The sequence below is a fragment of the Euphorbia lathyris genome, chromosome 5 (genome assembly GCF_963576675.1).
Source record: "Euphorbia lathyris chromosome 5, ddEupLath1.1, whole genome shotgun sequence".
Taxonomy (NCBI): domain Eukaryota; kingdom Viridiplantae; phylum Streptophyta; class Magnoliopsida; order Malpighiales; family Euphorbiaceae; genus Euphorbia; species Euphorbia lathyris.
The window spans coordinates 12,616,468-12,629,694 of record NC_088914.1 but is presented as its reverse complement, the minus strand read 5'-3'; the positions used below and the strand labels follow the sequence as shown (position 1 = coordinate 12,629,694).

Genomic DNA, 13,227 nt, shown 5'->3' with positions numbered 1-13,227 from the left:
TCTGATACAGCAATCCATAAAAATATAACAAAATTAATAACACCTAACAGCACAAGCCTATGATTTAAACATCTAAAAATTTATATACTTCAATTTGATAAAATGTAAACAAAAATCCAGAAATTTAAGCGAATGTTCATTTCCCGAAATTCACTTTCTAGACAGGTCCTCCCATCTGAATTCCATTTCTCACTTAAAAAGTAACTGCAAGAGTAAGAAGAAAATTAGGAATTCAGAAAAATAGAACATTAAAGAAGTTGGAATAGACCAAAAAAAATTAAGAGAAGCTTTATGTTGATCAATGAACACAAAAAGTGCGGGAGACATGCAGAAAATGGGACGTCCAAAAAGGGAGACGAGTATAAAATTTGGGGTAAATATTGTTTATATGAGGTAGTTAGAGTTTTGGTGTGGGCTTAACCAATTAATGGGCTCAGTCCTTATTGTGATTAAAAAAATCACTTTTATTTATATATGATTTAAAATTAGACAAAAAAAAAGTATATATTAATGATAAACTATAAAAATATAATAAACTAGAGTTTTTCTTTAAGAAAATTTAAATGTCATTTAATTATTAAATAATTTTTTTAATTTTTTTTTTCTTATTTTAGTGATGTGTTTCTAAATAAAACATGTTGAATCACATTGATCAACTTTAAACTGGTTTAACCACTCTAAAAAAAATTAAAAATATAGAACACAAATTCATAATTATTTTATGAAAGAAATATCTTACTTAAAAGGAGAGATAATTTATTAGTTCTCCCATTTTTACCTAACACATTATTTAGTACCTTATTTTGAAAAAAACATTATAAGGTCAACATTTCTTGTCACTGTTAACCTTTTGATCATTCTGTCTATTTTTTCCAGTTTTAACCGTTATATTCAGCATAAATAGAAAGAAAATAACTGAGTAATATGATCATTTTTTATCACACTATTGATGTCCTGAAAGTTAAGATATGTTTGGTTAAAAATCTAAAAAAATAGACAAAATGACCAAAAGGTTAACAGTGACAAAATATAGGGACCATATAATGTATTTTTCAAAATAAAAGGACTAGACAATGTGTTAAATAAAAAGGTAGGAACTAATAAATTATTTACTCTAATTAAAAATAGTTTAATATATAATGACATAATTTTGTCTTGAGTTAACATTATGTGACAGCGAATGTCAATAATTGAATCTCAATATATGAATGTCAATAACTGAATATGTTTATATGAATGTCAATAACTGAATCTCAATATAATAAGATAAAAATGTCGAAGTCTAATTGTCATGAATTTTCTCAATTAATTTATGGCGAAAATGAATCTATCACAAAATAATATAGGTTATTGTTGTTAAAGTTAATAACAATTATTTATGACAAAAACAAATTCGTCCTAGAAAATACTATGTATTATGACGATATAACATTGTCATCAATTAATATAATGGTGACAATTATTAAATAATTGTCACAATGATATTATAATACAATGACAAAAAAATAAAATTGTCATTACAAGGTAACGATAAATGACGAAATCTAGTTTGTCTCAATTTTATTCAATTAATTTATGACGAATAAAAAAACCATTGTGAATTTTTTTTCTATGATGACGATAGAATTGTCATCATTAATATTATTTTGTCAAGAAAAGTTTCTCCATCCAAATTTTTTATATTAAAATTTGCCTCTAAATTTATTAAGCTACGATATTTTCCTATCGTCACAAAACATATTAAATTGTGACGAAATTGTTTATTATTCAAGACATAAGAAAAAGTTGTCATAAAAAAACCAAAATAATGACAATTTTTAATTGTTTGTCATTAATAAGTAATTATTGGTGACGAAATATTATGCGTCACTAAAGAAAATGTCATAAAATGTTAATTTTCTTGTAGTGTAAGTTGGTTCCGATTTATATGGGGCGTGCACATCCTCCTTCGAGATCCGTCACTTGTTGGAAGCTTTTGAACAACGGTTTAGCCACTCAAGATAAGCTTCAGTGCCATGGGTTCAGTATGGCTCCCCGATGTCCCCTTTGTCAGTAGGCAACTGAATCAGATACGCACCTGTTCATACATTGTTAGTTCACTCGGGTTCTTTGGTTGAACCTTGGTTCCAAGTTCGCAGTGACTTTGGTATTCTCAGGTTCCACAATTGCATTTTTTAACCACTTATTGCTTTTTCGTTTTGGAAGACAAGTCCATTACCTCTGGCAGTCGACGGCTGTGCACTGCGTCTGGCTTATCTGGCACTCGCGGAACAGAGCCATCTTTGATTCCGATCTCCATTCAATCCAAATTACTACCAAGAGGCTAAATGAACTGATTCGTGAGACTAACAGTAGGAGGAAAGGCTACTGCAGCAGCCCTTATGATTGCAGAATTTTACGCAATCTGGTAATCAGCCCGAAGCCGCCGCCTGCTCCGAATATCACTTGCATTCGCTGGATCGCGCCTCCCCCTCGTGGCTCAAGGTCAACACTGACGGTTCGGCTCTTGGCTCGCCTGGGCTCGCAAGCGCTGGTGGTATTTTTAGGAACCACAAAGGTTACACCAGAGGAAGCTTTTCCTTCCCTATATCGTCTGCTCATGCGTATATGGCAGAACTTCAGGCCGTCATCTTCGCGATTGACATCGCTTGGGAACGGGGCTGGCTGAAAAATTATAGAATTACCACGATATCAAAATTTATCAAATTTTTTCATGAACTCACAATCCAAATCTTCAATACAAATGTGATCTAAGTCTTATCGAGTCAAACACCGAACACTCGTGAGCACCGACTCAATTTATTTATAGCTCTACAAATAGTAGATATAAAATAAGTTTTTCAAGGTACATAAAATTGACAACTAAGAGCAACTCTAGTGGTGTGTTGGAGGGACCAATTTGCAATTTTAAAAAATTGCTCAACACCTTCCAACCACTGGAAGCCATCTTAAGAGAGTCTCCAACTTCAAAAGCAAGTCGCCCAAACTGGCGACTCGCTGGAGAAGAAAAGCTGGGCCCAATTAAATTATTTTAATGATTTTTTTTGTTGAAGTATTATTTAATGATTTGTAGTTTTATTTCCGGATAAACATCAATTGAGATAAAATAGTTATTTTTAATGTTTTGTCTCTACTCAACTCTCAACTGGTTTTTTTTTTCACACAACCCATCAACTTTTTATTTTTTATATGAGCACAAACCAATAATTATTTATTTGCTATATATACAAACATTTAACAAATATTGTTTCAATTAAATAATGGTACAGATAACAAATATTATTTCTATTAATTAATAACTTTTATTCCATTAATAGTTTTTATTCAATTAATAATTATTCAATCAATTATTTTGTTAATAAATTATATTAGTTTTAAGTTGTAAATTCTCAAAACACCGAAAATACAAACTCTAAAATATTGATTCCAAATACTTATATTTTTCAAAATTCTCCGATTCAACCTATTTCATGTAATTTTCAATATGATATTCATGTTATATTCTCCAATTAAAATTATGACAAAAAAATTTATATTATGCTTTTAATTTTTTTAATCCAATTAATAATAATTCATTATCAATTTTAGTATTATTATAAAATAGGTTAATTGATTAAAAGTAAAGAAAATAAAATAATATATGACGTGTGGGATCTATTAAACATGGTGATTGTGACTAACCATTAGAGAGAATTTTTGGAAGAGTTGTTTTGATGAGAGAGTTGTTAGAAATGGGTGATGTGGAATGGTTAGATGGTGTGCAACCCTCCAACCATTAAAGTTGCTCTAATGGGTTTTTTTTTTTTTTTGAAATAGACAACTAATGGTTAGTCATACACAACTTAAAAGTTGACAACTAATTCTTAGTGATACACCACTTAATCATGAATCAATCAATCCCAACATTACATAACATCACTCCAAGATTCAAATAATTAATTAACTAATAAAAAATTGGAGGGAAAAAATAACTAAAAACAAAAAATAAAAATAAAATACAAATAATTAGAAGGGTTTATAAAACAAAGCTTGGAGACACAATTCAGTATTCCCATATGACTATTCTTTTCTTCATGTGACTCTTTCTCTCCTTCCATTTCTCAATGTCTTCTTCTTCTTCCTTCTTCCTCTTCATTATTCCTCTTCTTTTTCTTCAGATCTCTGCTGCAACTCATGAAAATGACGCTATACAGATAGATCCAACTCTCAAATTCGAAAATCCGCGCCTTCGTCAAGCTTACATTGCTTTACAATCATGGAAACAAGCCATTTTCTCTGATCCTTTTAACTTCACAGCAAACTGGAATGGCGCTAATGTTTGTTCTTATATGGGCGTTTTCTGTGCTCCTTCTCCTGGTAATCCTAATCTAAGAGTTGTTGCCGGCATTGATCTTAATCATGCTGATATTGCAGGTTTTCTTCCATCGGAACTCGGTCTTTTAACAGATCTAGCTCTGTTCCATCTCAACTCGAATCGCTTTTGCGGCATTGTTCCGAACAGTTTTCGGAGAATGAAGCTGCTTAATGAGCTTGATTTGAGTAATAATCGATTCGTCGGCGAGTTTCCGAGGGTTGTCCTGTCTCTACCGTCGTTGAAATATTTGGATCTTAGATTCAATGAGTTTGAAGGCTCTGTACCTTCGAGAATCTTTGATAAACCGCTTGATGCGTTGTTTTTGAATGATAATAGGTTTCAATTTGGTATTCCGGCGAATCTCGGGAACTCTCCGGTTTCTGTGCTTGTTCTTGCGAATAACAATCTCGGAGGTTGTATTCCGGGGAGTATCGGGAGAATGGGGAAAACGTTGAATGAAATTATTCTGATGAATGATAATTTGACTGGTTGTTTGCCTTCTCAGATTGGAATGTTGAAGGAATTAACTGTTTTTGATGTGAGTTTTAATAATCTTCAAGGTTTTTTGCCGTCTTCTATTGGAAGTATGAAGAAAGTTGAGCAACTTGATATTGCACATAATGGATTTACAGGTGTTATTCCGGCGAGTATTTGTCAGTTGCCTAGTTTGCAGAATTTTACTTATTCTTTCAATTATTTCTCCGGTGAGGCTCCGAGCTGTGCTGCTGTTGGTGTTTCTAATGGTACTAAGAATTGTATTCCGGGAAAGTCTGATCAGAGATCTGTTAAAGAATGTTCTTCTTCAGCTGCACGTCCTGTTGATTGCAGCAAGTTTAAATGTGGTGGGAGCTCCGGTGGTGGCGGCGGCGGCGGAGGTGGTGGTTCGCCTACGAAAAGACCTCCGCCTTCGAGAAAGCCAGGTTTTAGGCCTCCATTATCTCCACCACCACCGACTTTCAAGACCTCACCGTCTACTAGATCACATCCTCCACCACCGACTCCGGTGAAATCTTTCCATTCTCCACCTTCACCGCCACCGCCTTCCAAGAAAGTATCCCCTGTAACACATTTGCCACCTCCACCGTCACCACCTACGGCGGAGAAGTCACCGGCTCCTCCACCACATGAACATTCCCACTCTTATGCTCCACCTCCGCCTACGAAAAAGGTTTCACCAAGCACACATCAAGCTCCTCCGCCACGTGTTGAGTACCAGCCACCTCCTTATCATCACCAAGCATCTCCACCGCCGGTTGAATATCATCCACCTCCCTATCAACACCAAACAACACCGCCGCCACCACCACCGGTTGAATATCATCCACCTCCCTATCAACACCAAACAACACCTCCGCCACCGGGTAACAATCGCCAGCCTCCCTATAATCACGAATCATCGCCTCCCCCTCCGGTTGAGTACCATAACCAGCCACCTCCATATCAACACCAATCACCACCGCCGCCGGTTGAGTACCACCAGCCTCCTTATCAACATAAAACATCACCACCACCTCCACCTCCACCGATTGAGTATCACTCCCCTCCATATCAACACCAAGCATCTCCGCCACCACCTCCTCCGCAACAGTCAGCCGAGCCTCCCGGACCAAGTTATTCACGGCCACCTTCTCCACCAAAGAATGAAAATAGACATAGTCCTCCTCCATCTCATTCAACAGCTCCAGTACCGTCACCGATGACACCTCCGCCACCAAGTGGATGCACGATTCCAGAATCACCGCCGCCGACATCAAGCACACCAAGTTATCACCACCAGCCACCACCATCATCGCAGCCGCCTCCTCCTCCTCCAAAACAACAATGGCATTATCCACCATCACATAATAATCACCACAACCCCCCTCCTTCTCCTCCTCCACCGGCTGAGTACTCGTACTCTTCCCCACCACCACCACCATCTCCGTCTCCACCGCCGCCACCTGTAGATAACAGTCCACTCCCGCCAATTATGGGAGTACCATATGCATCGCCTCCTCCTCCAACAATTCCATACTATTAAAGACACGATTTGCTTCAGATTTAATTCACTGTTTTAGAGAAAGCGGGCATTCTTTTGCTGCTGATGAAGAGACGGGATGAGTATTTTTTTTTTTGTCAAACAAATATTTATTAGTTTTATTTTATTATATTTTTTTGAAGTATTTATTTTATCATATTAATGTTATTTATATAGTTTAACCAAAAAAAAATGTTATTTATATAGTTGTATGGATACTCATTTGTCTATTTAAACTAAGCCATGTCAATTAGAAGTTAAACTATTAAAATTATTAATTAATGTCTGAACTATGTAAAAATTAATTCTAAGTAAAGTTTATCCATTAAAACTTAATTATAAATCATTCAGTTTACTTTCGAAACTACTTTTAAATTTATTTTGAACACAAACATTATTATAATATATATCAAATAATCATCATTTCTAATTTTAAAAGAATGTGGACTCAGTTGATGATTTTTGTTTAATTCAGAAACTTGATTGATGATTTTAATAGTTTCAGGTGATATTTGAATTTGAAATTTTAATTTAAAGATTCAAATGGATGCAATGCGTAATTGTATTATCTATGTTTATTAACCTATTATTTTGTATTCTTATATTTATTTTGAGCTCTGATATACGGAAAATTATAGCAGGCTCCGGGAGTTCCACTTAGGATAGAAGACCTCCCATTCATTTAACGACACCTGTTTTATTTTTAAATAAAAAATAAAATAAAATAAAAACTCAGTTATTATCATCGCCATCGGTCATCATCTTCTCCACTGCTCTTCTCCAGAAAAAAGAAAAAGGGAAGACACCGATCTCCATCGACGGCTACCAAAAAAATCTCCATGGAGGATTAGTTTGTCGGAGATGTCCTCTCGTTCCGTCATTGAAGAAGTTGATCTGATATAGTTTGAGAAGATCATATTTTTTCAGATTCTGCTACAGCTGCTGTTACTTTGAAGACCTTGTACCATTTTTGCAAATTCTTCATCAGTAAACAAAACAATTTCTTCAAAATTCCTGAAATATAATTCTTAGCTCTATTTTTGCTTGAATCCATTCGGATGACAGCTGCCAAATTTTTCTGGCCTGAAAATATCTGCTGCCCGCCGGTGCCACATATCCACAGCGACAGTGGAAGAGATGATGACCGATTATTGGGTTTTTATTTTATTTTATTTTTTATTTAAGAATAATACAGGTGTCGTAAAATGAATGGGAGGTCTTCTATCCTAAGTGGAACTCCCGGAGCCTGCTATGGGAAAATTATAGCAGGCTCCGGGAGTTCCACTTAGGATAGAAGACCTCCCATTTATTTAACGACACCTGTTTTATTTTTAAATAAAAAATAAAATAAAATAAAAACTCAGTTATTATCATCGCCATCGGTCATCATCTTCTCCACTGCTCTTCTCCAGAAAAAAGAAAAAGGGAAGACACCGATCTCCATCGACGGCTACCAAAAAAATCTCCATGGAGGATTAGTTTGTCGGAGATGTCCTCTCGTTCCGTCATTGAAGAAGTTGATCTGATATAATTTGAGAAGATCATATTTTTTCAGATTCTGCTACAGCTGCTGTTACTTTGAAGACCTTGTACCATTTTTGCAAATTCTTCATCAGTAAACAAAACAATTTCTTCAAAATTCCTGAAATATAATTCTTAGCTCTATTTTTGCTTGAATCCATTCGGATGACAGCTGCCAAATTTTTCTGGCCTGAAAATATCTGCTGCCCGCCGGTGCCACATATCCAAAGCGACAGTGGAAGAGATGATGACCGATTATAATAACTGGGTTTTTATTTTATTTTATTTTTTATTTAAGAATAATACAGGTGTCGTTAAATGAATGGGAGGTCTTCTATCCTAAGTGGAACTCCCGGAGCCTGCTATAATTTCCCCTCCCAATAAGCCGGATGTTTTATATCAACGAATCAAATGATAAATGCAGAATACTAATGTAGTTAGAATTTGTTATGCTAAAAAGACTATTACAACGTATGAAAAAAAAAATGTAATGTCTTCAAAAACAAAAGGTCAAATTATACACATTTGTTTGTATATCAGGGGAAATTATAGCAGGCTCCGGGAGTTCCACTTAGGATAGAAGACCTCCCATTCATTTAATGACACCTGTATTATTCTTAAATAAAAAATAAAATAAAATAAAAACCCAGTTATTATAATCGGTCATCATCTCTTCCACTGTCGCAGTGGATATGTGGCACCGGCGGGCAGCAGATATTTTCAGGCCAGAAAAATTTGGCAGCTGTCATCCGAATGGATTCAAGCAAAAATAGAGCTAAGAATTATATTTCAGGAATTTTGAAGAAATTGTTTTGTTTACTGATGAAGAATTTGCAAAAATGGTACAAGGTCTTCAAAGTAACAGCAGCTGTAGCAGAATCTGAAAAAATATGATCTTCTCAAACTATATCAGATCAACTTCTTCAATGACGGAACGAGAGGACATCTCCGACAAACTAATCCTCCATGGAGATTTTTTTGGTAGTCGTCGATGGAGATCGGTGTCTTCCCTTTTTCTTTTTTCTGGAGAAGAGCAGTGGAGAAGATGATGACCGATGGCGATGATAATAACTGAGTTTTTATTTTATTTTATTTTTTATTTAAAAATAAAACAGGTATCGTTAAATGAATAGGAGGTCTTCTATCCTAAGTGGAACTCCCGGAGCCTGCTATAATTTTTGGAGGCCTATATAATGCATTTTACATTCTTTTGACTTGTTAAGTTTTGTGAATTAGCACCCCACAACTTTTAAAATAAATTATCTTATATTTATATTGTTTTTAAAATTCTATCACATCTATAGTTATAGTTGGTTTTAAACACATATCACACACTTATAGTTAGTTTATTTGGACATCATGCATTTAAAATTATTGATCTGTCATCTTTAACTGATTAGTGAACAAACTAACTCGTTTTTTATGGGTAAATTACACCCATGGCCACTGAACTATACCTATTTTCACATTGCGATCGTTGACTAACGTTTTTTTACCTTTGACTTTCCCTTTTTACCTGTTCTCTCTCACACTCACTCCTTCTAAACCCTAAAATACTCATTTTACATATAATAAAGTGTAAAGTTCAATGACCATACCAGGATAAAGCCAATTATAGATGTGTGATAGATTATTTTAAATGTTCAGGGTACCAATAAGTAAAACTTGTCAATTATTTTGAAATGGAATGAATAATTTAAATTCAAATTACTAATCTAAACTCATTTCTAATTCAAACAAAGTACGTAAACATTTCCAAGGTCTGCTATTCAAGATAAATTAAAAAAAATAAAGGGTTCATTCCAAATAAAAACCTTGTGGTTACACTAATTTGTATATGACGCCATATGATTTTTTTTGTTAAAACGAGGACTGTACTTATCGTCCATTTGCAAAATTAAAGAATTCTGAATTGACATTGTCAATTTGACCGTTTAATGATGACCTCAAAATAGAAAATTTCAAGAACTAAATTCGTTTAGTAGTCTTTACTATGGAATCACATTTTCGATTTTTTAAAATCATCATTTTTAGAACTTTTTCTCAATAAACATTAATTTTATCTTTCCTCACCAAACAACACATAAATGATATCAAAACTAAAAAGTTGAAGAATTAAAATTACTTAAAATATCATCAAATTCTTGGAATTTTTTTTATTTTGAAGTCATCAATAGTCAACTTGACAGTGTTAATCCAAAAGTCATTGGTTTTGCAAATAGAGAACGAGTATGGTCTTTATTTTGACAAAAAAACAAAACAAACAAAGAGTATTATCTACAAATCAGATAAACCACCTGGGTTACTTTTGAAATTATTCCAAAAGCAGAGTTACTATTAATGAAAAGTGTTTATGCATTAAAAAAAGGGAAAATTACACAGAAATTTATATTCTAAAAACTATTTACAATTATGTCAAATTATAATTTTGGATTATATCAAACTAGTAAAATCAGTACATTTAATATATTTTAAAGATTAGAATTTATAAATTAAAAGTCTAGAATATATTTTCTAGGGTTTATGATTTATAAATTGGAGTCTAGATTTTTTAAATTATAATGTAAAATCATAATATATAGAGCAGAATTAAGTTTAGTGATATGAGTTACTTATAATTTTATACTTAATTATGATATTTATGTATTTGACCTTTAAAAAAATTGAGAAATTTATTTATAAAAAATATTAAAAGGCTAAATATTCCTTAGGGTCCAATTTAATAAGATTAGAAGTGAAATTCAAGAGAAAGACGTTATTTTACTTTTTTTCGTGAGAAAAAGAATAGGTTTAAGTAAATAAATATTGAAAATTAAAAAACATTTTTTTTTTATTAAGGTTGATTATATTAATCATTTAAATTAAATTCTAAATTTAAAATCTAGCGCACATACATTCTTAATTAGAAGAATCGACTTTAAAAATGTCTTATAAGTCTCTAACCGAAAAATTGAAAAAACTATAAAAAGAAATTGTATTCTTGTCCAATATTTTCCTAAGTATTAATTACCAATAACTCTCTCTAGATTCTTGCAAGAGAAAACATAAATGAGGTCCATCTATTAATGGAAGTGCAGACATTAAGTGATGGGGGCATAATAATAATATGATATGGAAGCCAAATATGTACTAATTTAATTTCAGTGGGTCCCAAATTTCTCAGAATATTTAATCCAATAATTTATGATAGCATCTTCCTTCCAATTTTATCTGCAAAACTGCAGCTGGATAAATTATTATTCTAAACAAAAATACAAGCTGTGCTTTTATGTTTGTGTAAATCTTCTAACGTGTAAATTACACCTTGAACTTTTCCTTATATCTACGATTACTAAACTTCAAAACGTAACATAAAAATCATATAATTTTATACTTTCTAATATTATACTTAAAAGAAATTAACCAATACTTCAGATTTACCGTTAATGACATCGAAAATGATAATATTCAAAAATTGATGATATTCTAGAGAGAAATTGAAATTTTTAGAGAAAAAAAAAATTCAAAAATAGTGATTTCAGAATATGGTAAATTCTGTTCTAAGCAACTTTAATTCTTGAATATTTTTATTTTGAGACGTTAGTTAAAGTTTAGTAACCATAATGTTAGAAAGTGTATATATTATGTTTTAAAGTTTAATAACTATACCATAAAAATGAGTAAAGTTTAATGACAATGGTATAATATTCTATCTATCTTTTAACAAGGATGTATAATTATACTTTACTACAATAATAAAAAAAATTAATTCACGTTAAAAAATCAATGTTCACAATTATCATTTTGGGTTAAAAAATAGTTTAGTGATTGCGCCATATGATGTCACATGGCATTTTGTATCACATGACGCAACTGGGTGGCTAGAATAAGGACTTCTATTTCTAGGCTAAGGTTGGGGGAAAGTTTTAACGCTCCTATGCGAGAATTTATATATTATTTCATCTATAGGCCCTCTAACAACTAAGTTTGCGAATAGGGTGAAGTGGGTATGGCGGTTACTCGCCCATCCTAGTCCTTGTACAGAAGTAGAATTCGCATTTCTACTTCTATTTTGATAAAATGGAGAAAAATTGTTCCTGCTACCATTCCCGTGGGGTTCAAGTCTTGTTGGCCTTGGCCCAATTATAATTTATGAAATAAGCTCATCCATGTATTTTCATGTGTCTTTAAGTTGTTTCAAGTGAAAAAAAACATCCCACATTGCTTCAAAGCACTTGGTGGAGATGTTTATAAAGAAGGTCCTCACATGCTTGGGGTGTGCCCCAAGGGGTACCCACTTTTGTGAAAGGGTGAGGACCTATCTCCTTGATTGACCACCACACACGCGCGCGCGCGTCGTCCGTCTGACCGAACCGGGCTGGGTTGGGTTGGTGTGGTGTAAAATGTATATTTTTTTATTGAAAACAATTAATAATATTTTTTATTATTATTTTTATTAATTTCGGAAATCAATTTTTTATTTAACTGATTTAGTCTTTGTGAACGTTGTCTCAACAGCTCTTTTTTCCCTGTATAAATAGGTGATGTGAGACTGCCTTTCAAAAACAATTACTTTGATTCATTCTGTATTTTTTTGAAACTGAGCAAATAGACAGAGAGTGTATACAGAACGATTTTCGTACGGTGCAATACAAAAATCGTATTTAAGAGGGCTGTTTTATCTTGGAGGCGACCGGAGTTCATACTGTTTGCTAATTTCCGACAGTTCCGCGAACGTCTTAAAGAAAGTGACATTGTCCGCGACTCTGCCCATTTAATTTTGTTCGGTCTGTTCCTGTTTTTCTGAGTTCGAGTAACAACAATTTTAAGACGGTTCAATTTCTGCTAATGGCTACCGAACAATCAAATGGCATCGCTGAAATCAACAAACCATTACGGTTTGAAGGAGCTCACTTCCGAAGATGGAGACAGAAGATGCTGTTCTATCTCACAACAAAGAAGGTAGCTTCTGTTCTGACTTCTGAAAAACCTATTGTTCCTGAAGATGGTGATGAGGCAGATGTTCGTGCTGGTGTTCGTGCTGCTGAAAGATGGACAGAAAATGATTTTCTGTGCAAAAATTATATACTCAATGGGTTGACAGACGATATGTATGATTACTATACTGCTGAAGAAAAAACAGCAAAAGAAATTTGGGAAGCTCTGCAGAGGAAATATGACACTGGGGAGGTCGGATCGAAAAAGTACGCTGTAAGCCGCTACCTCAAATTCCAGATGACTGATGACAAGTCAGTGGAAAGTCAATCTCATGAATTACAGAAGATAGCACATGAAATTGTTTCAGAAGGTATGCCTTTAAATGATCAATTTCAAGTTGCTGTCATTATTGACAAAT

The 13,227-nt window shown here is 33.5% G+C and overlaps 1 protein-coding gene across 1 annotated transcript; it reads left to right on the top strand.

The window, feature by feature from the left end:
• The first annotated feature begins 4,065 nt into the window (after positions 1-4,065).
• Positions 4,066-6,620, top strand: LOC136230241 (leucine-rich repeat extensin-like protein 2). Its single transcript, XM_066019248.1, has one exon. The coding sequence runs from the start codon at positions 4,104-4,106 to the stop codon at positions 6,372-6,374; it is 2,271 nt and encodes a 756-aa protein (XP_065875320.1). The 5' UTR covers positions 4,066-4,103; the 3' UTR covers positions 6,375-6,620.
• The last annotated feature ends 6,607 nt before the right edge of the window (positions 6,621-13,227 follow it).

Excerpts from the sequence above, each read along its gene's own strand:
- LOC136230241 (XM_066019248.1), top strand. The coding sequence starts at position 4,104 with ATGTCTTCTTCTTCTTCCTTCTTCCTCTTCATTATTCCTCTTCTTTTT.